Consider the following 27305-nt stretch of genomic DNA (forward strand, 5'->3'; position numbering starts at 1 on the left):
GGAACACAAATCTAGCAGTTAACTGCATTGCATTTAGTGAAAATGTATCATAGCAGCAGGAATGATTTGTGCTCCATGTCTTCAAGTAGGAACTTGTTTAAATTGAGCAAGCATATAATGCATTCATTGAGGAAGAGGAGCTGGATTTCAGAGACTTGCCAAACAGAGCATACAAAGCACACAAAATGAAATTAAGCTGGGTGTTGCTCTGTCAAAGGCAGAGCTATAACAATAGGCACATACCAGCAAAGCCATGAAGCATCACGGTCAGTAGATCCTGGGTCAGAGAGGCCCAAAAGAGACAGTCAGCTGGAAATCTTCCCTATCGCTCATTCCTTGGAGTCACATAGCTCTGACAGATTATCCTTGCTAACCTTCAGTCTCCTGAGAAACCCACTTAGCAGCAAGAACACCACAGGAAAACATACATTTTCCCTCCATATACTTCTTGGGTGGTTGTTGGTGGGAGTGTGTTTTTTTTGTTTGTTCGCTTGGTTTTTTCTGTTTGTTTTTTGTTAGTTTGTGGGGTTTTTTGTTGTTTGTTGGATTACAAATGTGTTAATTTCTCACAGTGCAAAAGGTAAGGTACCTTTGAGGAAATGCTTTGATACTCTTGAAGGTAACTTGCTGCTGAAATTATGTTCTTGAACATCTGTTCTTGTTTTTGTTTCCCCTTAAACAGTGCCAAATGTTCACCAATTTAAAGGTGACCCATTTTTTTCTTCCTCATCATTCTGCCCCTCCATCCTACTTGCCCAACATGACCATCAATCAGCAACTTTCCTTCTCTGAATATCCTTCCTTAGATAACATGGCAAGTTACTGCTGTTGTGTGCAGCATTAACTCATTTTCCTTAAAACCTGGGGTGGATATGTATGGGCTTCATGAGGCTCTGGAGTGTGACTTGGAAAAGGTTCACTTTAACATTTGACCAAACTGTAGATTCGTAAAGCCCCAATACCCAGAAAGAAAGAATCAGAAGATCAAATCAAATGCCTAAGTTATTGTTTTTGAGAGCCCTGAGCTGAAACATTCCAAGTATGTATTTTTCTCATAACAAGAAAGGCTATTGGAACAAAAAAAAACAAAGAAGTGCAAAAATGAACAATGAAAATGAGGGGAGTTGGGGAAGAAGACTCTTTCCAAGTACACTGTGTTAGAGAAAATAGCTTTTGGTTATATCCTTATTGAAAGAGAAAAGATATTTCCTTGGGGGGGTGGGAAAAAAGCATCAAACAATTTGCTATTAAAATACATTCTTTGATAAGGAAAGACCCAAGGTGCAGTCTGGGACGCTTTTTTATATCTGAAATGCTCTCAGATCTGATTTGCTTGCATTGAAGTAATAGAGATGTGCAGGCACAGATTTCATTACAAACTCTGTCAGTGCTCTGGGGCTAAAGCAAATTCAGCAACAGGAGCAAATACAACCAGCAGCCGCCCTGCTCTGTGTTGGGAGCTGTGCTGTCCCTGGGCGCAGTCCCCCAGCCTCTCCTGCCAGGCTCCGTCCCAGCTGCTGCAGTCTCAGCCTCATCCTCCTCATCCCTCTGTGCTGACACTGGGGCTTTTGGAGCTCACCAGTACGTCAGTTCAGAAAAGTGATCTGGCTGAAAAAGATTTTGGCAGAAATTGGATTTTTGTTATTGTTGCGGGTGGGGAGGACTGTTTGTTTTTTTGTTTTAAAATTTATTTATTTTATTTTGTTTCCTTTTTTAGCTTCATTCATGTCTCAATTACCTATATAAATAGTTCGAGCAAGTGGAAAAATATGGGGATGTTTGGGTAGATGCGGGGAAGAGGGAAAGAACCGAACCTGAACCGAACTAGAAGTGAATCTTGGTAGCGTGTCTCATATAGTGTCCTATGTAAACTTTTTTTGGTTGTTGTTTTGAAAAAAGCCCTGGTTATATATTAGATAATCTATGTGTGCTTACGTTTCCATGTTTATGTTTTCGCAGCATGTATATAATTAAGTGGCCATACTGTTGTGTGTCTGAAAATAAAAATCGATATAAAGAGGCACAGCAACATTTCAGTACACTCTGTGTTTATGGCTGTAATGACAGTCTTTTAATCAACTCCATTTTCTATAAATGTACATCTGTAAACATTTCAGATAAATAAGAATTAACATTAAACTGAACTCCTGACTTTCATGGCTGCAGATTCTGTGCCTGTTTGATTGTGTTTAGATTGTATCTGGTCCTTTGTCCCCTTTCATACCCCTTCCCTCCCACCTCTGTATTTTGTAGCCCCACTGGACCAAGGTCTGGGACAGTCAGAGATCTGGCACTGTAAGATAAGCAGTAAAGATAACAAAAGTCTTCAAAAGTTGCAGCTGCGTTAATATGAAGCAAATATTTGCACAGATAAAGAGATTTAACTGGCTGAACAAGATGATCCGAAACACACCTTTTGTGAGTGTCAATAGTAGATGTGGGAGTGGAACAGAAATGCAGCTCTCAAATATTTTTATTCTTCACCTTCTCAACCTAATCTACCGTTGAATCTGTTACAGTTGTGAGCTGAAGGATTCTCTTTGCCAAACAGCAAATTCTGAAAGCATTTCAGTCCTAATGTTTTGTTTGAAGTGAGCATTGATGTTGTTTCTGAAATACATTCAGTCTTGGTGTGTATTGTCCTTTTTGCTTACCATTCCCTTCTGAATATAATGCTGTGGGTTGTTGTTTTGTTTTGTTTTGTTTTTTTCCCCTCAGCATTTTTCCCCCTCCTCTTAAAATTTTCACCATAATGTCACACACCAACAGCAGTAGTTTGATGCCACTGTACAAAATGAAGGAGTTGGGTTGTGTGATAGGAGTCCCCAGACCCAGAGGCAGTAACCTGGCTTTTCTACCTGTTATGCTTTGGTATGCTCTGTTTTATAAGCTTCAGAATTTAGCAGAAAAAATTATTTCATGGAGAAAGTGTTCATAAGTGTGTGTGTGTGTATAATCTTAACAGATTATGCATGGCATGTGTAGACATCATAACTGATCAGTTGTTGCTCACTTCAGCTGATTTTCTTTTTTCTAAAGCCTATGAATTGTCTTTCTTTGAAACGACAATTAAGGATTCTTTCATTTATTAACGTTTGATGCACCTTGTTGCTTTGTTCACATTGATTTGCTACATTAGTGTATATATAGGGCCACCTCTTTATTCTTTTTCTACCACCCCTGTGAAATGCCATGCATTCCAGTGGAGTTATGTCAATAAACAACCTTGTAAACAAGAGTCACTTCTACATGTTAATCCTGTGCTTGGGGTGGGTATGTGTTAAGTACTAAATATTCAAAAGAATAGTGCATATGCGGCATTCTAAACATGAAGATGCAGAGGCTGCATGGGGTGGGACTGGTGGGGGGGGCTGTTTGCCCATTTGATTTGGATATTTTTGTGTGGAGGAAGCTTCCACGGCTTTGAGCTTCGTTTCTTTACTAAGACAGTGGATAAACAGAATTGGCTGAACAGAGTAAGTAACATTTGGGTACACAAAGACTCGGAAGAGCAGTGTATGTATTACCCAGTATTTGTTCTGTGGATCTAATTGGGATATCAGGGCAATAGGGTTTTTTGCATAATCGGGCTGTGTTTAACAGCTTCCCAAGCTGGGAACAATTGTGGCTCCCAGAAGCCCAATACGATTTTCAGTGTCTTATCGATGTCCGGTTTAACTGGACACTCACACAGTGCAGAGAATAGAGCTTTTTGCTAGAACATCTGTTAAACCATATGTCTTGGCACCTGGTTCACATGGAGATAACTGCAGTACTAATGAGTCCATCCATCATTGCTGAGCTTTGCATTAACATAGCATTGGATTAGGGAAAGCGGCTTGTTCTGGCTTTGCGGTCGGATGTGTTTTGCCACGGTCCATGGTGATACCATTTGCTTTGGCGAATCTGAAATACAAAGGAGGTACTGCCTGTGTTTAAAAGTTTAATATGTGCCTGGTAATCCTGTGCAGATTGCCATTGGAGCGCGGTGGCGAGGGGGCCGATCTGTCGGCAATAGCCGTGGGTGCTGGCTAACACAACGCTCCGCTTGGGCTGCCAAGGCTGGCACGGCAGCCCCGCTCTCGCCTGTGGAGAGGCTCCTCAGCGCTAATGTGCTCTGATGCAGCCCCTGTCTCCGCCAGAGGAAAATGTCATTCCTTGTGGAATAACTGATAATTAAAGCAATTGCCTGAGAGTAATAATTGAAAAAGTGAAATTAAAAAGCATTGTGGAAAATAAAATGCAAATTGCTGTAAAAACAATGGAGTGGGGCTGACCTCCCAGCGGTACCAACTGTTACCGGAGGATGAACGAGCATCTGCATGGTTGTCTGTTCATGCTCAAACAACCGGCTGTATCCCACTCCCTTGCTTAAGGAAACTGCCATAACCCTAATGCCCTGTTTAGCAGCATTTTGGATTTTGGTGGTTATTGCCCCAGAATGTGATTTGATATTTAACATTTGGTTTTCTTGCTAGATGCTGCATATGCATGCTCTCTAACAAGTCTTTGGACTGGACACATGCAGATGGTATTCTGTAATGATGCATTTGGGCACATCATTGTGCAGGACCGATACAGTATGTCAGGGATTTAGACTGCAGAATGTATGTGAGAACTTGTGCCTCTAGCAGAGGTTGAGGGACACAACATTGACATTATGTTTTGTGTTTTGAAAGGACATTATTTTCTCTTAAAGAAAGGTGGTTGTGCCATGTAATTCCTCTCTTCCCACTATATCCAGAAGGTGAAGGCATGGATCAGTATTCAACAGGAGGGTTTGAAAACAGGTTGTGGGACTTCAGGGTTAAACTATTTAGGTGCTGGGATGCTTGCTCACAGTCTCAAAAAAAGTGTATCTATGATAGGAGGGTCATAAGCAATTTAACTTTGTTTCATGTAGTTTGCGTGGGTTTACTACTTTGATTTTTCCACAGTTTTCTAATATAACTTTGCATTTTGATATCCCATTGCATTTTCATACAGTTAATTAACTGTTTAAGGTACTGTTTCGTTAGTTTGATGATGAAACTTCGACTGTTACAGTGCACCCGTGACTATTCACCATTTTCAAACCATTTGAAGAATCGCTTTTGTTCACTTGCACAAATTCTATGACCCTTGAAAGTTAAGGGGAAGTGAGCACACTCTGAATGTTACAGAATGTGTGTTGCTTTGCTTTTTCTTGCATGGGGCCTAAAGGAAACTCAGAGGAGATACTTCATTAGTACCCAAAGGGTCGCAGCTGGGGAACTGTGACAGCAATTTTTGGTCCCCTTTTTGCTGCTAGTTAACTTTTGAGTTTGATACTCTTTGCTTTTGAACTGAGGTCAGTCAGGCCTGCTTGGGCTAAGAAGGAGTCGAAGCCATGATGTTGTGTGAAGTGCTGTGGGAGAAGAGGGGACCGATCCCTCTGGGTTTGCTCTCCTTCCTGGGTGGGTGAACCTCTGAAGAGCCTCCAGGGAGATGGCAGAAATTTTGGATCATCAGTATCATCAGTCCAAAACAGGTGCTAATTTGTAATGGTAAACGTTACTGTCTGTTGATACAAAACCTTTTTTTCTCAGACAGTAAAATGCCACTCAAGTCTACATCTTCTTACCTGTAACGTGATTACTGGCAGTGGCCAAGCACTTAAAGCTTGCACAGAAACTTCACTTCCCTCATTTTTCTAATAATTAGTTGCTTTTACATATAGATAAGATATTTTTTAAAGTGATCAACAGAATAGGGAAGCAAAGAGGACAGGGCTCATATTTTGCAGTGGCTTGTCTATTTTTCCTGCACTTTTACCTCATTATATTTATGTTCTGTGAGAGACATTCTGGTTTTCCAAATGCTTTTTTCAAAGGTGTGTGAGAAGCTGTCATGAAGGGATATATCAAGCTACTTTTAAATGTCTTGACTTGTAGTTTATTCTGTATCAAACAGTGCTGACTCAGACATGGTTATAAAGAGTATTCACCAATGAAAAATACAGTATTAATAACTTCATATTTGATATTCTCCTTCTAACTTGTTTGTTTCACAAAGGATTTTTTTCCCCCGTCTTTTCACTTTGTATTCACCTTTGCTGCTATCTATGTCATTTAACCCTGAATGAACCATTCTCCCTCTCTCCCTCCCCAATTTATCACCTTCTTGGATAAATATGGCAGTTCTCCCTAGATGCCCAGTCATCTTAGGTTTCAGCAACATGAAATGCTGTAATCCTCCTGGTTCTAATTTAATTCTGTCCCAGTTAACTAAGTCCCCCAGCCTGCGTAGCTACCAGTCATTTAGTTTATACAGCAGCCTTTGGGGTTGTCATCCCTGTAGGTGTTCCCCAGGGACGCTGCTCCTCTCACGGTGGCTGGAACATCAGGCAGTGGGGGCGCCGCACCCCACTGCCAGGTGCCGTGGGCAGCTCGCTGACCCCCTCGCTGACCCCCTCGCTGACCCCCTCTGACACCGGCCACCGCCTTGTCCTTCTGCCTTTTTGTAGCTCACAGCTAGACCAGCTGTGGTGGGAGTTGGGTCATTCCATTCAGCCTCAGCAGTATTTCCTCAGCCAGCCAGTGGCTGAAACCCATATAAATCAGACACCTGAAGTTGAGACGATGTTTATAAAGACATATACTGTTATAAATTCCTTGCCTGTTGAGTCCTGTAGGTCTTGTCAGTTAAGGTGTGTGTTGGGGTTGTCTCCTCAGGGGTGTGATGTGCAGTGTGTAACCTGATACCTCAGCCCCGGTTTTCTCAAGTAGCTGCAGGATTTAATGAATTACAGAATAAGAGCAGCTGGTATACTTGGCTGCTTTTAAAAAAGGTAAAATCATCTGCTGAGAAGTGTTTGAGGAACTGTCTTATCTGGTGTTAGTCGTAAGGGTTTTGTTTTTGCAAATTTTTTCCTTCATGATTTTCTCCTAACTAATCAGTTTTTTTTGTTTTGAGCTGCAGGATTAATACTGTAGTTCAGCATGCACTGCTCAAGGTGATATAGATGTTTAATCACTGTGTCCAGAATTTGTATTTCTGTGAATTATATATTTTTTTTTTTTTAATTCAGCACTACATTCAAGAACTATAGCTATCTAGAGAGAAGAATCTTTATTTTTTTTTTTAATATAGATTTTTATGGCATGTGTTAGATTAGGTTGAAAATAAGAGCCGTTAAAATGTCCAGAAAAAGCAAGCATCATTTTTATTTGTGTATTGGAATGGCCAGGGACACTGTAGTATGAATTTTGCTATTTTGCCTCTGGTGGATTTTATTATAATAAAATAAATTAGGATTTCCACCTCTGAAGGGCCAGATGGCTCTCAATTAGATTATTTCATGAGAATGTTTGCTTTCTTCAGTAGGAGGTTCAGTGCAGCGTGAGAGAAATTGAGCTACTTCAAAGTGGACAAGTTTGAGTAACAGCAGTGCATGTAACCAAGACATTTAACGTAATCATGGTTTTTTTCTGTACTGCAGTGCAGTATGCAGGATAAAACTTGGCTTGTCACATTTATTCAAGATCTTCAGTATATGTTTGCACGGGAAAAGCTGTGTTTCTTTTCCTGCTAATAAATGAATGTCTAGCTCATTGGAAAGTAGGATGTTAGTCTAGTTTGCCGTGGATGTAGGGAGACTAGCAAGTTAAAGTAGTTTGTGTTAATTTTCTATTAAAAAAATGTTTAACTCCATGCTTTCTCTTAAAAATCAAACAAACAAAAGAAATTCACCTTCCTGTATACTAAGAAAATAAGACTATCTGGGCACATTATTTAAGCTACAGTTGCAATTCTTGTTTTGCTTAAAAAAAATATTTCCTAGGCTTAAATCATGTATTTGGAAATAAAATTGACTAGAAAAGAAATTACACTTCTTCTGTCATTTGCTCTTTTGTGGACAGGGAAAAAATTTCTTTATCATTTATTTATAATTTCTTGTCTTGCTTTATTGTGTTCCTAGAATGTTTAATAAGTTTTAAAATCCCAAGTATATATTGAGACATTTGTGGGGAAAAAAAAAATAGAAAAAATAGTTTTTTCTCTGTAAGTTGTGTCCTACATGCTGTAAAAGCATATGCTGTATGTGCCAAAGAGTGCCAGAAAGCTATATGTAAATAAAATTGAAAAGTATGGTTATTTGTGTTGTGTATTACCCTCATGTTGTTTTATTTTTTTGAAAACATCTTTGGCAGAGGTCACGCATTATTGCTGGCATTCAAACTCTCCATATTCAACCCTTTTCCCTTTTGCAAAAAATGACGTTTCTCCCTTTACACAATGAGTAAAACCTCAAAAAATTTGGAGCATGTTATATACAAATTCCCTGGTCCTTGGGGCAGCAGAAGTGTAATTTCCCAGTCTGCTGGGGGCATCCTCCCAGCCCTGCTGCTGTCGGCTGACGCTTTGATTGCACCTTCGGGGTCCGAGTTGCTCAGACAAACTCTGGGTTTGCACCGTGCTCCCCGCACTGATCCCTCCCTCCCCTCTGCTCCCTGCAGCCGCATGGTGAATCTGACCATGAGCTATTAATAACCCCTTTGTTGATGAGAATATATGACCGAGGGAGGATGTTTTCCAGGAAGGTGTGTTGTTTCTTTTTTTTGTTTTTTTTTTAATTTCAGGTCAGTATTTTGTGTGAGCAGAGGTGAGGGGGGAGCGAGTGAGGGCAGCCGAAGTGGGCGCTGCTGCCAGAGTAACGCGTGTGTCACTGCAGCTGAAGTGTTGATGTCTTTTGATCTCTGGAGGCATCCCAGTGTCCAGCCGAGAGCCTGAGAAGGCAACCAGAGTTGACTGTAATTATCAGCAGTGAAGCAGACTTATTTTAAGGTGTTTACGCTAAGAAAGGGATGAGGATGTGTAAGGTTGAGCTGTCCAGGCTGATAAAAATCAGTGGTATGGAAAAGAAAAAAAAGGAGATCAGGAAAATTTAGAGGGAACATCACCACAGAAAGTTGTGGTATCTTATTGCTCTTCAAATAAAAAAGCAAAACTTACCACTTTTCCACCTAAAAAGCTGAGAGAGAAATGAAATAAGTTTTAATTTTTTATTAGAAAATTAGAAATGCACCTAAATTCTGCCAACTAAATAAGATGTTGAGGTTTACATGCTTCTGGTTCCATTTAGGTTCTAGAAGATCCACTAACATTTCATTTCATGTTTATTAAATGCTTGATTTCTTTCATGAGACACAAAAAGAATGTGAGGCTAATTGTTAATATGCCTATGATTGCTTTTTAAAGCTGCATAGACTTTACTGTTGACTTTGTTTAAAATATAGATGATCTTATTTAATTGTCTGGAAAAAAAAAATCATGTTCCTATCAAATTAAAAATAACCTTGAAGTCATAGAGGCTTATTTAATGTTGTAATTTTAAATGCCAGAAATAAGGAGGTTTTTCCACATGCTTACCTTTCCTTTAATCAATTGTTTATAAAGCGTAGTTCTTTGTGAAGCCCAGAGTTATTTTCACAAAAAGAGAACTGCCTGGTGGTGACCTCTCCTAAATGAGCAATTCAGGGTTATCAAATCAGACAGCAAGGGACTGGAGGAACCAGGGATTGCAGAGGGTACAGCCATTACCTATTAGTATAACTCCACATTAATTTTAAATTGAATTTTTAAAACCTAATTGAGCAGCATTTTCAAGCTCTGTTCAGTGTGAGCAGGACATAAATTGAAACAGTATGTACCAGGGACCCTCTAATAAGCAGAGAGCACTGCTGCCTTTCTTTCCTCTCCTTTAAAATCAGTGGTAATGCTCTGACATTAAAAAGAAGAATTTAATTAAGAGATTGTAGCAGTACATCTGAACTCTGACTGGCTAATGGCTTACCACTGTAAGGGATAAATGCACTGAAATAAATGCAGGGTATTTTCTTTAACATTCATTTTTCAGTGAGAACTCTCTTCTGTTTGAACTGTTCGTCTTTTTAATGATGGGAAAATATTTTAATGGATAAGCTGTACATGAATATAGACTTTGAAGACGAAATTGTGAAGTTGGATTCCCAAGAAACAAATGTAATACGGAGAAATTTGAGCAACTGCTCTAAGCCTTGTAAGATAAAGTAGTAGGAAATCACTCATGTAAATAGAAAAGAAAATCCTAGGTTTTGTTGTTGGAGTAGAAGTGTAAAGCTTATTCTATTTCATTTTGATTAATTGCTCTGAAATGTACATTAATATTTCATTTTAAGTAGGAGCCCAATTCACTTCATTTCTCAACATGAAGTGTTCAGATGAGCTTAAGTAAGCAAGTTCTGAGCTTCGGAGGGTAGATTATTTTACACAGCAAGCTTGGATGGACTGCTCTGCTGCAGACTGAGTGCCTGGCATTCAAATTTAAAGCACTGCATGTATTGAAGGGAGTCCATTTTATTATAGAAAACTCTCTAATATTTTTTTTCCCCTTCATAGCAGAGAAAGAATGACTGGGTTATTTGTCAAGCCTGCTATCATATAGCTTTTAACAATATGCCTTCTGTTTATTTTATGCTTCTTGGTCATTTTAACAATTATGTGGCAAGTTTATGTTTAATGGGAGTTTGATTTCTCTTTGCTGGCTGTGGTGTGGCAATGAGAGCATGAGCTCTGGGAGGAAGAAAGCACTATGAAGTTTATTTATTTTGCTGACTTCAAGGCACCGTATTCAAGTTTTATTAAGTTATCATCCCAGAGAGTTCCAGCCTTTGGTTGAAACTGAGGAGAGGGGAAAAGTAGCTTGAAAATCCTGCTTTTGGATTTAGCTTTTAGTATCAGGAGAAGCCAGCTAACCAGAGGGGGAGGTGCACTTCCCACAAACAATTTTACTGTAGCTTAAGCAGCACCAAAATAAAGCCTTTAACATCACCTCTCATTTGTGTGATATTGGAATGTAATAATTACATTGACTCTGAAGTTCAATAAAGCCTTTCATTTATAGCAGTCTTTACAGGCATCAGCAAACTTCCTTAATTCTTCTCAATAGGAGGCAGATATTCCCCGAGCTGAGTGGGGAGCCAGTGCCTGGTGCAGGGTGACCCAGCTGTGCTGTGGTGGATCCAGTTTTCCAAGTGCCCAATGTCCATTGCTTTTGCCCTGTGAACACCCTGTCAGATAGCAGGCAGTGTGATGAGCAGGCTTTTAGTGCTTATGGGGATGGGGACTGTTCTAGAGAGAAGCCATGCGAGTACCTTTTGGAAATGTCTTACGTGCCATCCATTTGGAGATCTGATTTGACTCTTTGCATCTCTCTGTACTTTCTGGCCCAGCCCTGCAGGCTGAGCTTCACCCTGGGTGGCAGTTTCTGGTGTAATGGCAAAGAGGGTGGCTTGGAACAGCTTGAAACTCGAGTGGTGTTTCCGTGAAATGAGAAAGAGTCATACCAATAAACCTGCTGTTGATAAAGGTGATGGTGTGGTCTTTGTAGTGGAACACCAGGGACTGAAATCTGCCAGGTTGGTATAAATGAACGGTTTCACCCAAAGCTGGCAGCAAAGCATGGGATGGGTGATTTGACTGCAGCAAGAAAGACGGCAGAGAATTAATTCATCTGTTTAAACATATGAATGGTTAAAGTGAATTCTTGTTTCAGTGAGTTTGAAGCAATGCCGAACCACTGGCTAATCTACCACAAAACTGTTTAGAGAATGACAAACCCACGCTAAGACCAGGAAGGGTAGATGTCAAATGAAGTGTTTGAGTATTATGAAGTACTCCTGCCTGTGACAGGAGGCTGGCTAATATACACATACAGCATTAATTCATCTCCTTTTGCTCCCCTTTGTACTTTTCCACAGGCTTTCATGTTATTAAATTCCGTGGCTCAGCAGTAGCGCTTGTGTTAGACAGAAAGCTCAGAGTTTAAGACCTCAATGAAGTTTCTCAATCCAGGGGTTGATTAGAGCTAAAAATGTCCATGAAGGTCACGTTTTGCTGTGTATTGAACAGAGCAGGTGACGCAGTTACAAGAAGATGATGATGCCTTTCTGGGGACTGAGCATAGCTGAGCGCTCAGAAACTGTATCCTGGTTGGGAAAAAGCATACAGTTGATCCATGGGAGAGAGCACTGACATCCTCTGTTGGTGCATGTTTCTGGGATTTTTTTTAATGCTAACTTTTGGTGGAGGGTCTGTTTTTTATTAAAATAAAAATTGAGCATTTAATGTGAGTGGGAATAGGGAAAAAGGGTCACTAAAGGGCTCAAACTGTTTCTACCTTACTGACCCACAGCTCCAAACAAATTCAATCATTCAGTGATTTGTGGTAGCTATGATTTTTTTCAGAACGCTTTAAGTTTGTCCCTTTAAATGAGATACGCATCATTCCTCTTTTAGCACCTTCCTTCCCTCACCTTTTTATTTCAGCTAGCTTTAAGTAGATAGGTGGTGCTTAGTATAATAAAGGTATGGTTTTAGAAGGTATTGAACTTGTACAGATAAAAGGTATCATTAAAAAGAAAACACTGGCTAGTTACTGAAAAAGAGCTGTTGAAAAACCTATGAAATCCCTCAATGCCAGGTTTGTTTAGATATTTCTTACAGTAGACCCAGTGTATCTGTTATAATTTTAAGTTGAACGAATTGTCTTAGGAGTACAGATGCTACTGCTGGGCTCTCCTAGGATGGTTCCAGCTATGAAAGCACTGGCTGTTAAATATGTTGTGATCATATTTTGTGGCACTACAAAAGCTTGATGGTGTTTTTCACTCCCCAACTTGAATCTGAAATGCTTCTGAGTACTGCTTGTCTCCTGATGGCACCTCCACACTCAGCTCTTCTACCATGGAAATGCAGCACAGACTGAATGCATTTTTTTTTTTTTTTTATGTATTCTTTTAGGATGAACGTGATAAATGTCTTTTGTATTCTTATGAGGTAACTCTGCCTTGGTTACTCTTATTTTCAGAGAAGAAACGGGGAAGATATTCCAGTTGCTCAGACTAAAAATATCAATCACAGAAGATTTGCTGCTACCTTTAAGTTGCAAGAGGTGACAAAAACCGACCAGGATTTATACCGCTGTGTAACTCAGTCAGAGAGAGGTTCTGGAGTGTCGAATTTTGCTCAACTTATTGTTCGAGGTAAAGTTTTTATTGCTTTCATTTTATCCAATTAAATGCTCTTAATACCAGTGCTTTCTGCTTATACCTTTTATTTAGCCTACAAATGCCTTCATCTGAAATGCTCATACAAAGATAGCCCTGTGAAGCCTCTGAAATTGTCATAAAATGAAAGACTGGTTTGCAAAACTTCTTACAATTGCTTTCCATAGAATGCATCTGTGTAAAAACCTTGATCCTGCAATGTGTGTAACATGCCTATATGCTTTTCTGTGGATGTTATTTGCTCAGCTTGAAGTGAAAACTGTTTAACTTTTCTTAAACACTATTATAGGTAAGAGAGGTTCCACTGTACTTAGTTAACATTTGCTTTTAAAATCTGCTGACTTGAGCAGACGGTAGTACAGCAAATAATACATTGTTCCGTTACCTGGGAGACAAGTATATAAAAATAGTTGTAAACTTTCACCTACCCAAGGACTGAAAGCATTATGGAGATGTTCTGTGATGATTTCTGACCTCTGAAGTAGGAGGAAGGAAAAGGAAAGCTTACTTTTTCCACTTGAAATACTTTTTTTGTTGTTGCTGCAATTCATTGAGAAGCCTGCTGGGGTGCAAACAGAGCTTGTGTGTGGCAATGTCGGGTTGGTGATTTTTTAAATTTATGCAATTTGTATTCTGTAAGCATGTAATCTTGACTGGTAAAGGATATGGTTGAATATAGGAATTCAGTTTTCACTTCCAAAAGTCACTTGTTGTTTGGCCTGGGATAAGTTATTAAGCCTTTCCTTGCCTAATTTTGTCACCTGCAAAACTGCCCATTTCACTCTTAGTTGTGATGGGGCTTGGTGGTTTTTAACCAGGAAAAAGAAGTGGTGTACAAAATCTCTCTGTGGTGCTGCTACCCAGTGTGGAGGCTGTTTTGGCCAGGTAAGTGCAGGATTTGGATGCACCATGGGCTCTCTCTTGACTCCTTGGTCCAGTGATGGGCTGTTTGGTCGATTGACATCCAGAACCGGGACTGGGAGAGCAAGTTAGTCCTTGGGCTGTAGAAATGAAAGCAATGTAGGAAATGCTCTGAGGTATTTGGTATCTAGCATTTGCTGGCAGAGGTCTTTTCTCTGGGAGACCAGTTGATTTGAGGTCAACTAGGTTTTATGCCTTCCATATAACATCAATAAAAATGGGCTTTGCTGACCATACAAGGATTTAGACAATATGTTAACAGCTTTTTTTTTTCATTCTGTTGGATGTACCTTTTGTCTAGCAAAGTGCAAGACAGTCTTCATCATAATAAAATGAAATTAGTCCTGTTAGAGCATGAAAGCAGACTTTTTGTTTTGTTGTTAAAAAAGCAGGACAAATCGATGTATTCATCCAATAAATGAAGTTTTCTATTTTTCCTAGTATTATAGAACAATAAATTGATATTTAAAATATTATCTCTTTCAATAAATCAGGTAGCAATATCAAACTTCATAGTACTCTCTTTTTAAATTCAGCATATTATCCTGCCGAGAAGCGTAGCTCATTTGATAGAGAATACTATCTTTATGGCTTGAAATGTAAACTTGATATCTGGCTATGTATCTAGCTATATATCCAACAGCTATATATATTTTAAGGTTAATTTTACTTTTTATGTGCTTTTTGGATTGGAAGACCAAGAATTTTAATTATTTTATTTAAAAAAAAAAAATATATATATATATATATATGTATACCTATATATTTATATATTTTTGTTTTTAAGTAAACATAAAAGAAAAATATTATTCTTCTGAAAACATCTTCATCTATTTGACATCATGCTGGAGAACAAGGATTTATGTTTTATAGTAGGATTTATTGCTTGCTGTTATATTTGAAAAGCAATATACAGTAATATATTTTCTTGTTTGTCTGGATAACCACTAAATAAATCTTGTTAGCCAAAAAAGCATATCCTTAGGGATCAGCTACCCTGGTGTTAAAACTGTACTGAAAATTAACCATAATGACAGGTCCTATATCTCAGTGGCACTTTAAAGCTGACATCTTGCTACATGGATACAAAAGATGATAATTTTAAAGGAAATTTTTGGGCCACTGATACGAATTGCCTTTAATAAGAGCTGGCATAGTATTGCCCATTGTCAAAGATGACCCAGGGGGAAGAGTTTATTAGTGCGTTTCCTTCTAAACTGGAAGTGACAGGGCATGCTTGGGGCCTTTTTGTTGCTGTTTGTAACAAATGAAAATTTCGCTGCAGAATTCTCATGCTGAAGAGTATTGATCTGTGTGTTCTCACAGCCAGAGAAGGGGAAAAAAAAGATGAAACACAATTTACTTTGTCATGACTTTCGTATTGCTTCCAGATCATTTTGAGTAATGATAAGGTGTTTAGTTTGTAGAAGCCAAACTTTATTGACAGCCTTTGTTATTAGAGAGCGAGGGATGAGGACCAGGAGTTTTGTTGCACAGTAACTCAGAACTTGAGTGTTTAGGTACATGGCCGAGATCCTTACATTTTCCACGTCTGTACAGACATGTGGTACTATAATATAGGTGTAGAGGCCTCTTAATACTTTCTGATGCACAGTCCCAAAGTTAGTCTTGGTAATGAAAATTTTGAGTTATATAATGCACATCACATTGGAACATCATTATTCCATGTTGAGCTTTAACAGAAGAATTACTTTCAGTGGAGTTCTAAACTTTATTACCAATGTAGTTACCTGGGAGCAATGGTATACATTTAAAGACTCTGAAAGGGATAACTAAATTACTCTGATTAATTTTTTAAAGAAAAACTAGACTAGGATAGGATTTGTAATTCAATTATGACTTTTTACCACAAGTAGTTCCAGTCAATGATTTAATGTCTCACCTTTGCTTAGAGCTGATCATCAGCTCCCAGCTCAGTGGCTGCGCTGTATTGATTTTTTTACGTGGTTTCTATGGCATTGCTGTCATTCTTGGATAGGGGTTCTCCCGTTCCCCTTCCTTTACAGGAAGCTTGCTGCTGTCATTACTGTTAGTTAACTTACCCTCCTGAATAGGTCTATCTGATTAATCATCTCTTGATATTTTCCCTTGGTGGCCAGTAAATTGGCCATTTCTGGGAAGGTAATTTCTTGAAGTCTTCAGGGTTGTCTGCACTGGAACTTGAGGGAGACGCTGGAAGGAACAGTCACTGTGATATACAAGAGAGAAGACGACAACACTGACAGTTTCTTTGTTTTTACTTGTTTCTTACTTGGTTTTGCGAATATTATGCTCTCACAGGCTTTCTGCTTACTTTGCTGCTTAACATGGAATTGTAATCAGTTCTTGTACTGTGCCATTGTTCAGAGCTCTTAAAAACCTGCTGGAATATTTGTCTGAAGTTGGCAATATTTATCAGAAAAGTGATCTTGTGCATCAAGAAACGAGGTAGTTTTCATCACAGCAGTTGTGAACAACTTCCTGGTTGACGTGGTATGTTAAAAGAGGCTGTCAGGAGGAGATAAAGCTGATGTTGCATTCTTATGTGGTTTGTTAGCAAAACTTTGTAGAATAATCCAATTTTAGTTTGTCCCTGTGTGGAATGTCTTACACTCGGGCAGTCCTGCAGGGGACCATGAATAAAATCACCATTTTCTTTGGCTACAATGTACCTGAAAGTTCCATGTGAGTAATAAGTCTTTATTTATTTTATTTATTTTTTTTTTTAATTCTCCTGAAACAGCAGTTTGTTGCTCTGATTGTCAAAAAAAAAAGGCAGCAAACCACTGTCTCAAATGGTCTGGTAATGAATTACACTGTATGTTTGTGTGCTTTCTCTAGTTTGTTTTCCTTTAACATAACTACACTTTGTTAGCAGGCTAATTGTACAACACTTAATATTATGCTATTAAGTACTGCGAAATCAGCAGGAAGTGTGGTGCATTTTATTTTATGTAGAGGATCTTACATAGATGAATTGGAAGAAAATGTAGGTTAGTGTTAAAGATGGTGAAGAAAAATAAAGGAAAAAACCCTCAAAATGTAGGTATCAATTGCAATGTTTGTTAATAATCTGTGAATATCTCTACCATATGTCTGGTTCTACTGATAAGCTTCTAAGTTTTATTTGAGTCATAAATTATAACATTTTTTTATGTTTTTATTGGGTGAATGTAGTCTTTCTTTTTAACATTTCTTCATCTAAGCCAAACAGCTCTCCTATGGTGGGGTCAAAGCAAGGGGAGGCTTACACCTTGATTTATGGTTCCAATATGGAATTGTCTTCATGTCCCTGGTAAATGCAAGTTGGGAAGGGGAAAGGAAAGGAAAGGAAAGGAAAGGAAAGGAAAGGAAAGGAAAGGAAAGGAAAGGAAAGGAAAGGAAAGGAAAGGAAAGGAAAGGAAAGGAAAGGAAAGGAAAGGAAAGGAAAGGAAAGGAAAGGAAAGGAAAGGAAAGGAAAGGAAAGGAAAGGAAAGGAAAGGAAAGGAAAGGAAAGGAAAGGAAAGGAAAGGAAAGGAAAGGAAGTCAGTTTTCTTCTGTGTTTTCCTCTACTGTCTTCTGGCTATTCTTCCAGAAATCATATGTTCTGGTAAATGAACCTGTTTGTATGAGTTTTTTAATATGAAAGAGGCTATTTTGTTTCCTGTGTTTGTTTTGACATGGCAAGTGGTCTCTCTTCTAAGTCACTGGCTTCAAGTTTTGTTCTTCTTTGTTTCTCTTACTGGACTTAGTTTCCCATCAGGAACAGTTCTTACTATGTAAGTCAGTCTGACAGAGATATTTCTGATTTTTTTTGTCTGAAATCCCTTTAGGGATTTTATATAGGGAAACCAGCAATTTGACTGGTCCCTGGTGATGCCAGAAGACTGTGAAGGTGGAGTATGCCCCTGGCAAGTACTTCTAACAGGAACCTTATTTTTTCTCTTACAAGAAAACTCCAAGGTATTTTCATTTCAGAAAATTGTGGACCGAAATTTACTTTCCAAATTTCACTGGTACTTGTTTTGTCTGGGAAAAAAAGTGAAATCTCTGGACTTGCTCCAGATATGTGTCCTCAATTTTGCTACCTGGTTTATTTGTTCAGTATAATAGCAGACTTAAAAATATGCCAAGGAGAGCACTAGGTGGCAGAGAGAAGTAAATGCATCAGGTAGTCTGAATACAGACTCTCTGCTTGCAAATCGGCTAACTCTTTTTTGTACCAATTTTGCAAAATGACCCGTATCTCTGTCCTTCAGCATTAAGTTCTCTGTCTGACGAACTGGTAGATTTTACTTTTTGCACCTTTAGTCCTATCACCCACCATCATAAATGCCAGACAAATCAGGTTATTAGTGAAACTTTGTAATTTGTTCAGAAATTCAGTCTCCAGGAGACACTGTTGATATGTAACAGGGCTTCGAACTCTGTCTTTGAAGAGTCTTGAGCTGGGTCTTTGGGTTTGTGTTTCTCTGAATTCACTGAACTTCAGAGCAGAGGAAAAACAGGGAAGAGAGATTCCACAGACCAAGTTATTGAAATCTGTGGGCTTTCCATCGTTATGTTGGCTAAGTGCCCCTTTGAACCATTGCCAGACTTCTATAGGAGTATGCAAACATTTTAGTTGTGAGTCTGTAGACCCGTGTGGTTGCTATGCTTCCTTCATAAGGTGCGTTCCTGGAGTACAGATATGAATACTGTTACTCTTTTGGACCCTCAGCACACCTTCCAGACTACTTTATACTCCAAGTTTTCCCTTTAGTTGAAACCTAATTCTCTCATGGTTGTATTTCTATAGGAAAAGCAGATGATAATGTCTTAATGACTTTGCAGTAGTTGAAAAAATAATGCAGTGATTTTGTGAAGTTTTTCTAAACCTTGCTAATAAAACACAAGTTATATTTCAGGTGTATATTTAGGTGTGAGCATCCTTCAGAGAGTCCAACATCCAATTAACTTGATATTTTTGTGGCATCCTCTGGTTTTAATTTCTCTACCTTATTAAGATCTTATCCTCTTTAAGCAGGCTTAACAAAAGAATCTTCCTATTTTCAATCCTGTTTCTTACAGCAGGTAAAGAGGGCCTGTCTCCGTAAAGTCAAATCCTGCCTCCTTTACGTAAGAAGAATGAAACAAGAATATAGGAAAATACATCATTAAGTCTATATGTTCATAATTAATAAATTGAACCAGATAGGAGTCTTGAGATCTTAATAGGTGTACCATACCAGAAGGAGTAGCAGCCTTGCTTCCTTCTTAGACAGCTCTCTGTGCGAGTGACTCTGCTCATCTCCTTTGCTAAGGCAACATTTGTCTCTGTTTCTGTAATTAGTAGGTGCATCACTCATTTTCTTCAGAAAACACAGGAAAGTTGCGTTTCCTGGAGAAGTAGAAGAAAGGAGATTTGACCGAATTTTTAAAAGAAGCCCAGGAGAATCAGATTTGCAGGAGTGAACCGAAATGCAGAATGTTTAGAATAGGCTCAATTCCAGTGTTCTGTATTGAGCAGTCTTGGCTGCTCAGGGATATATTTGGAATGAGAGATTCAGAAAGTGGTTGAGGTTGGAAGGAACCTCCAGAGGTCATCTGGTCAAACTCCCCTGCTCAAGCAGAACCACCTAGGGCCAGTTGCCCAGGACTGTGTCCAGATGGCTTCTGAATATCTCCAAGGATGGAGACTCCAAGCTCCTTGGGCAGCCTGTGCCAGTGCTTGGTTACAGTGAAAAAGCATTTCCTGGTGTTCATAGGGAGCCTCTGCGTTTCAGCTTGTGCTCATTGCCTCTGATCTTGGCACTGAGTGCCACTGAAAAGAGCCTGGCTCTGTCTTCTTCACACTCTCAGGTGTTTATATGTGTTGGTGATACCCCTGTGAGCCTTCTCTTCTCCAGGCTGACCAGTCCCAGGTCTCTCAGACTTTCTTCATAGGAGAGGTGCTCCAGTCCTTTTATCATCTTTGGATGTGCTTTCACTGGACTCTCTCCAATATGTCCATGTCTCTCTTGTACTGAGGAGCTCAGTGCTGGACCCAGCACTTCAGGTGTGGCCTTACCAGTGCTGGGTGGAAGGATCACCTGCCTCAAACTGCTAATACTTTGGTGGCCTTTTTTTTTCTTTCTGCTTGCTTTTCCACGGGGGCACATTTCTGACTCTTGTTCGACTTGGTGTCCACCAGGACCCCCAGGTCTTTTTCTGCCAAGCCGCTTTCCAGCTGTGTGGCCACCAGTGTATGGTGGTTCTTGGGGTTGTTCCTACTCAGGTGCAGGACTTAGCACTTATTCTTGCTGAACCTTGCTCAACCTATTTCTCCAGCCTGTTTAGGTCCCTCTGGGTGGCAGCATGACGCTCCATCATTATCAGCCACTCCTCCCATTTTGGTGTCATCAGCAAACTTGCTGAGGGTATTCTCTGCCCCATCATCCAAATCATTAAAGGGCATGTTAAATAGGAAATGCTACAATGCTTTGTAGCAATCACTTTGATTGTTTGTTTTTTCCAAGGGAGGAGCAAAATGTTTTCATTTAGAAGTCTTTTCATGTGTATATGTTGTTTTTTTTTTTTTTTAAAGTTTATGTGGTACTATCACTTCAAGTAATACCTTGTATTCTTGACAAAGATTAGTCTCCTGTTTGGTGTGATGGACTCTCTTTAGCCGATTGCTTCATTGCAGTGTTGGCTTAGTTTGACTGGAGATTGTTTCTATCTCCTCATAATCCTCTTCAAGTCTTTTTAATGTGAACTGTTGCTTTATTGTAGTTCTATGATTTGTTCTACAGGAAGATCTGAAACACGTAAGGTAAAGCACACATTTTGCTTTTATCTCACAAGACATGAGTTTTGTACTGCTTGATATAGTCTAAATTAATATTCTCACTAGGCAAAAGCTAGCCTTTTCAGTGCTAATACACGTCGTCTTACTGTATTCCTTGAATACAGTGGCTGATCTGGATCAGAGCGAAAACCAAAGCACTGTAGCCCCATGTTCCTGCCTGTGGCTGGGCTATTTGGGGCAGAGTGTAAGAGAAGAGCAGATGTAGAAGTATCGCTTGTTGGCATAGGATTTTACATTCCCGGCATCTGTGGTTCAGGCATCTTTTAAGTACGGGGCAATACCCTCTCACCTTGGACGTTAGCGTTATGCCTTAGTTTCTCATTCAAGGAGAAAATATGTATGTGTAGAGCAGGGGTGCAAAGTACAGAGCTAGAGAGAGAATACTGCTCGTCTTAATTTGTTTCTTCTTGAAAGTATGCTGTTTGCTATACAAGTGAAGCCACAGAGCATGTCAAAAGAGTTTGCCAGATACTAACAAAAGCAAAATTAATGGCTACACCAAAGAAGGGACCATGTAAGATGACTGAGCTCATATGAGGTGCTTTCTTTCAGTCTTTATTTTTATTAGATTCTCTCCTAACTAATCAAACTTAATCCTGTTACCACTCACAGGTGGGAATGGATAACGTATAACCTCTTGTGTCAAAGCATAGATTTATAACCTCTGTAGAGCTTTGCATAATTGCTAAATATCTTTATATAAGGATTGCAGTTAACTTAATAATCAATTAAAAAATAACCATGCCAGATCCGAAACAGATTCACAGTTAACTGATTTGGTGCCAGGGACATTGTCTATTTATGGTTTTCATTGCTTGGTGTATCTGTGGTGGCTGCTGGTGCTGAGTAGCAGTTTGGTTCATGAGTCCAAGCAGCCAGCAGTTCCTGTTGTGTTTCCTGCAAGGCTTCAGCCCACTTGTATGGGAGCACATGGGACAGCAAACGCTGTTGAAGCCCTCTTATCGTCTCTCTCCTCCCCTCCTCAGTAGAAACCATGCTGGGAACTCTCTTTCCACAGGCTTTGGGTGGAAACCAGCAGGACAAAGGAAAAAAAAAAACAAAACAGGAGGAGGAAAGCTGGGGATGCTGATGATAGGCCAGATCAATATTTTCATGGCTATTTTTCTTCCTTTCTGAGCATTGCTTTTATGTATCTGAAGCTGATACATTTCTAGCCATCTGATTACTTTTAGAACTACAAATAGTTTTTCTTGTATCTTTTCTGATCATTAGGTGTGACACTATTTTGTGTGCCGTTGGGTGTGACAGTATTTCATGTCCAGGAATGAAGCAGGTCTGACTGGTTTTCTGACAGTTATTTTTGACCATGTAGATAAGCGTTCAGACAGGAACGTGCTTTCAAAGCAAATCTCCAGATTGTCACCATTTCCTGGCCCTCAATTCCTACCAGAACAAGAGAACTACCCTTCTTTCTGAGGGAAATAAACCAAAAGGTAGGCACATACCGCTTTCCAGCTGCCAGTAGGCACTCAGTAATGTCTGAAGTTCATCCTAGGCAAAGCTACCTAAAATGCATATAGAGGGGTTGCTTGGTCCTCAACACCTTTGCTCTGCAGGTCTTCCCTGTTGTCCTACACCACGTGCTAGCACAATATTAGAGAAATCCTTTTTGTTTATAGAGTTTTGTTTGTGGGGTGGTTGTTGTTTTTTGTTTGTTTGCTTATTTGATTGTTTTTTTCCCCACCAAGATTAACTCAGAAAAAAAACTTTTGAAGTTAGGTTTGCAATCCGTCTCGACATGTGGACAAATGCCTGTGCTGTTTCAAGGGGGATCAGTGCAGAGCTAGGAGGGCTGGGCCTGGGCAGGGCTTTAAGGATTCACTGTATTTAATGTTCAGGTAAAGTGATGGTGAAAGGGCAACTGTTGGCAGGAGGGAAGCTTTGCTCCTCTCCTTGCTCCTCTCCCATGCCCCTAGCCACGCACAATCCCCCTCCTCCTTCTCTTGGCTCTAGGTCTGTGTTGCTTCTGTAAGCTGGTTCAGCAAACAAAATGGACATCCAGCTGCTCCCTCTCAGCCTGGCTCAGGCCCCTCTGCCTTACTTGAAGGGTGCAATCAGCTCCACCAGAGCTGGCCTGAGAGCCAGGAACCCGGAGCAGGGAGGAGGGCGGGAAAAGAGCCCTCCCTGCTCGCCAGGCAATGGGCTGCTGTTTGGTCTTGTCAGGTCTTGTGGAGACTGTGATTTGGCAGTAAAATAAATACAGCTGTAGGGTCAATCAAAATGAGTTGAAGCCTATAACAGGAAGTAGTGGCCTGGGATGAACTTGGCCAGGCAGCTCACAGTTGCAGAGGAGTTAGCTCTGTGCCAGCAGGCTTAGTGCCGGCTTTAGGTAATGTTCGCCTGGGGTCTTCTGCCTCTGTGGCAAACCAGGTATTATCAGCTCCCTTACAGGCAGCATAAGCTGGGTATCACCTGCTCTGTCTAATCCAGCAAAATCAAGATATGAGGTGACTTCACTTAGCCTGCTTCAAAATGATGATACCACAGATGTGGCGTTAATGATTGATTGTGTGAGCGTGGTCTCACCGTACAGGCGTTGTGCTATACCTCTCTATTTTCTCAGGTGTCTCCGTACTGGGAAAGTGCATAGGTGTATTCAAACAGCAAATAAAGCATTTGGGAAATTAAAATGTAATCACTCTGAATAGTGGAATCTCTGTTTACCTTTAGACTTGATGGGAGGCAGTGTATAGGAAAGAAAAAGGTGAGGAAAAGGGTCTTGGCAGGTATCACTTCAGGGAGGAAATCAAGGGGTTTCTTTGATTCTTATATCTGCTTTTTATCCAAGTGCTATGACATGAAGATCATTTGCAGTAACATGATTTTTCTCATCTTAATTAGAGATGTCTCCAGACTGCCCCACCACATCAGTGCTTGTATTGCACTCAGATAATTTCCCTTGCAGTATCTGGTCTGTCTCTACATTTATTTAAATCAAATGTTTCATTTGAATACTGTGGCTCAGGATGGTCTGTCGGTGTTTAAATGTCATTGATGTTAGCCAGGAGGGTAAGAAAATATTTACTTAAGGGTAGACAAAGTTCCCTTACCTGCCATCATTTTCTAGTTTAGGGGAGAGGAAAAACCCCCCTAGATTTGACATCTCTGTGTATTGTGCAGGGTTGTTAAAATGTGTGCTGATGAGTAGATGTATGGTAATGATGAAAAGGAGAGCATTTGGAATTCAACATAGATGGCAGAAAATGCAGGATGTCAGAGAAGCCATATATTAAAGGGAATTTGAATTGGAAACTGAATCCCAACCTGCCACTGGGGGCATTTTGATCATTTTGATTTATTAAACTTTTATAACAGCATTCAGATGAAGCTGAATTAAAATACTTAGTCTTGGGTGGTTTATGGTACACAAGTCATCATGCTAGTGAAGTCTTGCCATGATCAATGTAGACTTAATCGAGGTTCTTTTTTGAATGCAGGTGCACCTGTGTGCTTTAGTATGCATTTAAAAATCCAATAGTGTTCTAATACTGAATCACCTAACAAAAATACAAAGTGAAGACACCCCTGACATTAATTTTCAGCTGCATTTGAGCGAATCTTGCTATTAAATTGTAGATGAACTGCAGGAACACAAATTGCATATATATTCCTATACCAATTTTATATATTGATTAATACACATGCATTACAAAATAGCTAGCTATGGAAATATAGCAATATATCCTTGGAAATGGATCATATTCCTAAAGGCAAAAGACGCTTGCATTGTAGTACTGTCCTGACCATCTCTCGGCTTCAGGAGCCGTACATGGTCTTACTGAGCACCGTGTCTGCAATAAAAAGAAATCAATTACTCTTAGAACGGCACTGCAGGTTAAAGGCATTACAGGTTCACACTTAGTTTTGCAGCAGGGAGATGATACTTAGCTGCAAATGGGGAATGATGCAAAAGATAGATGAGACAGAGTTCAAGGAGCAGTAATGTGAGGGTCTGGCACTATCGTTCCAAGCTGTCTCAGAGAAATGATGGATGGGTCGGTGGCAAGAAGCAATAAATACCAGATGATGAGAGATTCATCTCCAGATCTTGAGCCCACTGCATGCTGTCTACCTGTTGGTGTTCCAGTGGCATAATGATTCCTGATGTGTTATGAAGAGCTAAATTACTGTACTTAAGCAACTAAACTGGTATGTTGAATTTAGTAACCCAGATTTTTTGGCAGCTGCTAGAAAAGCAAGTAGCATATCAAACGCTCCTGCACATTGTAAATTTAATTACCTCATATTTATGCATAGTACTTGTTGACAGGATCTTGAAAGCTATGCTAATATGGTAGGTAATTTGTTACCTCCAGAAATCACTTTCCATGTGCCTTCTGATCATTATCATGCAACATGATAAATGATCTAGCCCATGAGGTGTAAATGAAAATGAAATGGATAATTGGATTCTATGTCTAAATTGTAGCTGGAATAGTTGTTGCAATTATAATGGAATTTATCTCATAAAAATATGCTTTGCAATGTACTAGTGACCTTTAATCATCTTGGTTGGGGAATTATTTGAGGATAATTTTAAAGAGATTACAAAAAGTTTACTCAGAGTAGTTTGGACAGAAGTTTTTTCTTTCCTAAAGAGTTTTAAATATTTGTCTGTTTAACAATTCATATTGCAGGTTTATCCTGCAGTGTTAACTGCTGGAAGATAGTATATTTGCAGAACTATATAGAAAATGGTGAGAAACATATCTGCCTCTCCTGAAGAAGAGGGAATCTTAGCTATGTGCAGAAAGGAAGATTTCTTTCTGCTGAGATGCAGTGTTGAATTTGGATGTGCTAGTTTGCTAGAGAGCTTGTCATTGAGACTGATATGGAACTGCAAACAAGCATGTCTTTGAGAAGATTTAAGGAGTGTTATAAGGAAAATGAATGTGTTTCTCTCCTCTGTTTCCCAGGTATGTGCATGTTGCTGATGCCAGAGTTCATGCCCCACCACTGTTGTGTTGGGACTGAAGTTCAAATTTTCAGCTCTTCCCTAAACATTTCTTTCTTCTTTATCTTTTTTTTTTTTTTTTTGACTGCATTGTGTCCAGGACCTCATCTATTACTTTTATTGTAGTTAGTATGTGTCCCTTTTTCTTAGCTTAAAAGTTGCAGTGTACCTTGTAGTGAACTGAGTTCACCATCCCAGTTGATGTCTATACATGGTAATAAGTGCAATTTTTCACTTTCTGAATGCTTTACTAGTAAATGAAAGAGAATTTTTGCACTGATCCTGTGGACTACACAGATACAAACCTCAGCGAACAGCGTTAGATAAATTGAGAGTACTTTCTTAGGAATCAAAAATTGCATAGAAGTGACTTATATTAGAAACTTTACACTCTAATAAAAATTATTAGTAGGGATGATAGGGAAAAATTTATCTCAACAGTCAACGTACATGTGTTACCTTTATCCTTCAAGAAAGGAAGATTTAAGTACAAAATACGTTCTTAACCGATGTGATCTGAAAGGCCTAGACATTGCATGGTATTGGTTCAAAGCTTATAGAGTACAATTAACATCTGATGAGGAGTTCTAGTATTATTAAGAATCATTGTCCTAACTTTATGTCAAGTAGTTAGTTTGAATAAATAAATAAATAATAGTAAAAATTATTTGTTCAAATTAGTTTTTGTTTTGATTTTTCTCCAAATGAATGGATTATAACTCAACTGAATTTAAACTTTGAAATTGCCAAGCATCTTATAATTTCTATAACCTAGAGGAATGTTTTATTCAAATTTTTCTCAATTTGCATTAGCTTTTTGCTCCTTGTATATGTTTTGTGATAGATCCCATGAACCATATGGAACTCTACCTCTTTGTGGACACAAGGAAAAATACTACCAAGTGTTAATGCTATACATGTTTTCTGTAAAGCTGTCTGTAGACCAGCTTACTCATTTACTGAGAAAATAAAAATTAGCATGTTATATTAATTGTTTCACATACTTCACTATCTAACAAGGATTAAACCTGTTTTTTTTAACATGAAGTTGCAGTTCTCAGTTTATGTGAAAAAATCTCAGTTTTATTCTTACATTGGCATCCTTTTGGTAACATAAGTTGTGTTTTTTAACAACTGGAGATGTAAAGGCTACTGCTTTTGAAGGGAGATAGAAGTAAACCAAATGCTTTTCTTTGGCTTTAAAATTGAGAGTGTAATCTCATGATTTTTAATGCTTGCTTTGAACTTCACTCTGACTTTGAAATGTCTTGACAGCAGTTGGAAATGTCTTGACTAATGATTTATTCTTTGACTTTCCACTTCTCTTGGACTGGATGACTTGCATGTCCTAGAGAAAACAAGACACACTCTGTGTGATCAGGCTTGTGGTCTATGGGTTGCATCACAAGCCATGGGAATATTTTCCCCTTCTCTTTATTGGGGATAGAAAGGAACAGCTGTCTGGCAGTGTATGAAGCACTGCTTGATGTTGGCAGACAGGTACTTCCACAATACAGTTGTAGGGTGTTTTCTT

At 39.3% G+C, this 27305-nt stretch overlaps 1 protein-coding gene across 2 annotated transcripts in view; it reads left to right on the forward strand.

The window, feature by feature from the left end:
• Positions 1-27305, forward strand: part of PTPRK (protein tyrosine phosphatase receptor type K) — a 403942-nt gene that overhangs the window by 184307 nt on the left and 192330 nt on the right. For both annotated transcript variants that reach the window (XM_082047252.1, XM_082047253.1), the window contains exon 6: positions 12869-13043. In XM_082047252.1, coding sequence (XP_081903378.1) covers positions 12869-13043 — 175 coding nt within the window. The remainder of the gene's footprint in view (positions 1-12868; positions 13044-27305) is intronic.

Source organism: Streptopelia decaocto, assembly GCF_964273445.1.
Source record: "Streptopelia decaocto genome assembly, chromosome: 3".
Taxonomy (NCBI): domain Eukaryota; kingdom Metazoa; phylum Chordata; class Aves; order Columbiformes; family Columbidae; genus Streptopelia; species Streptopelia decaocto.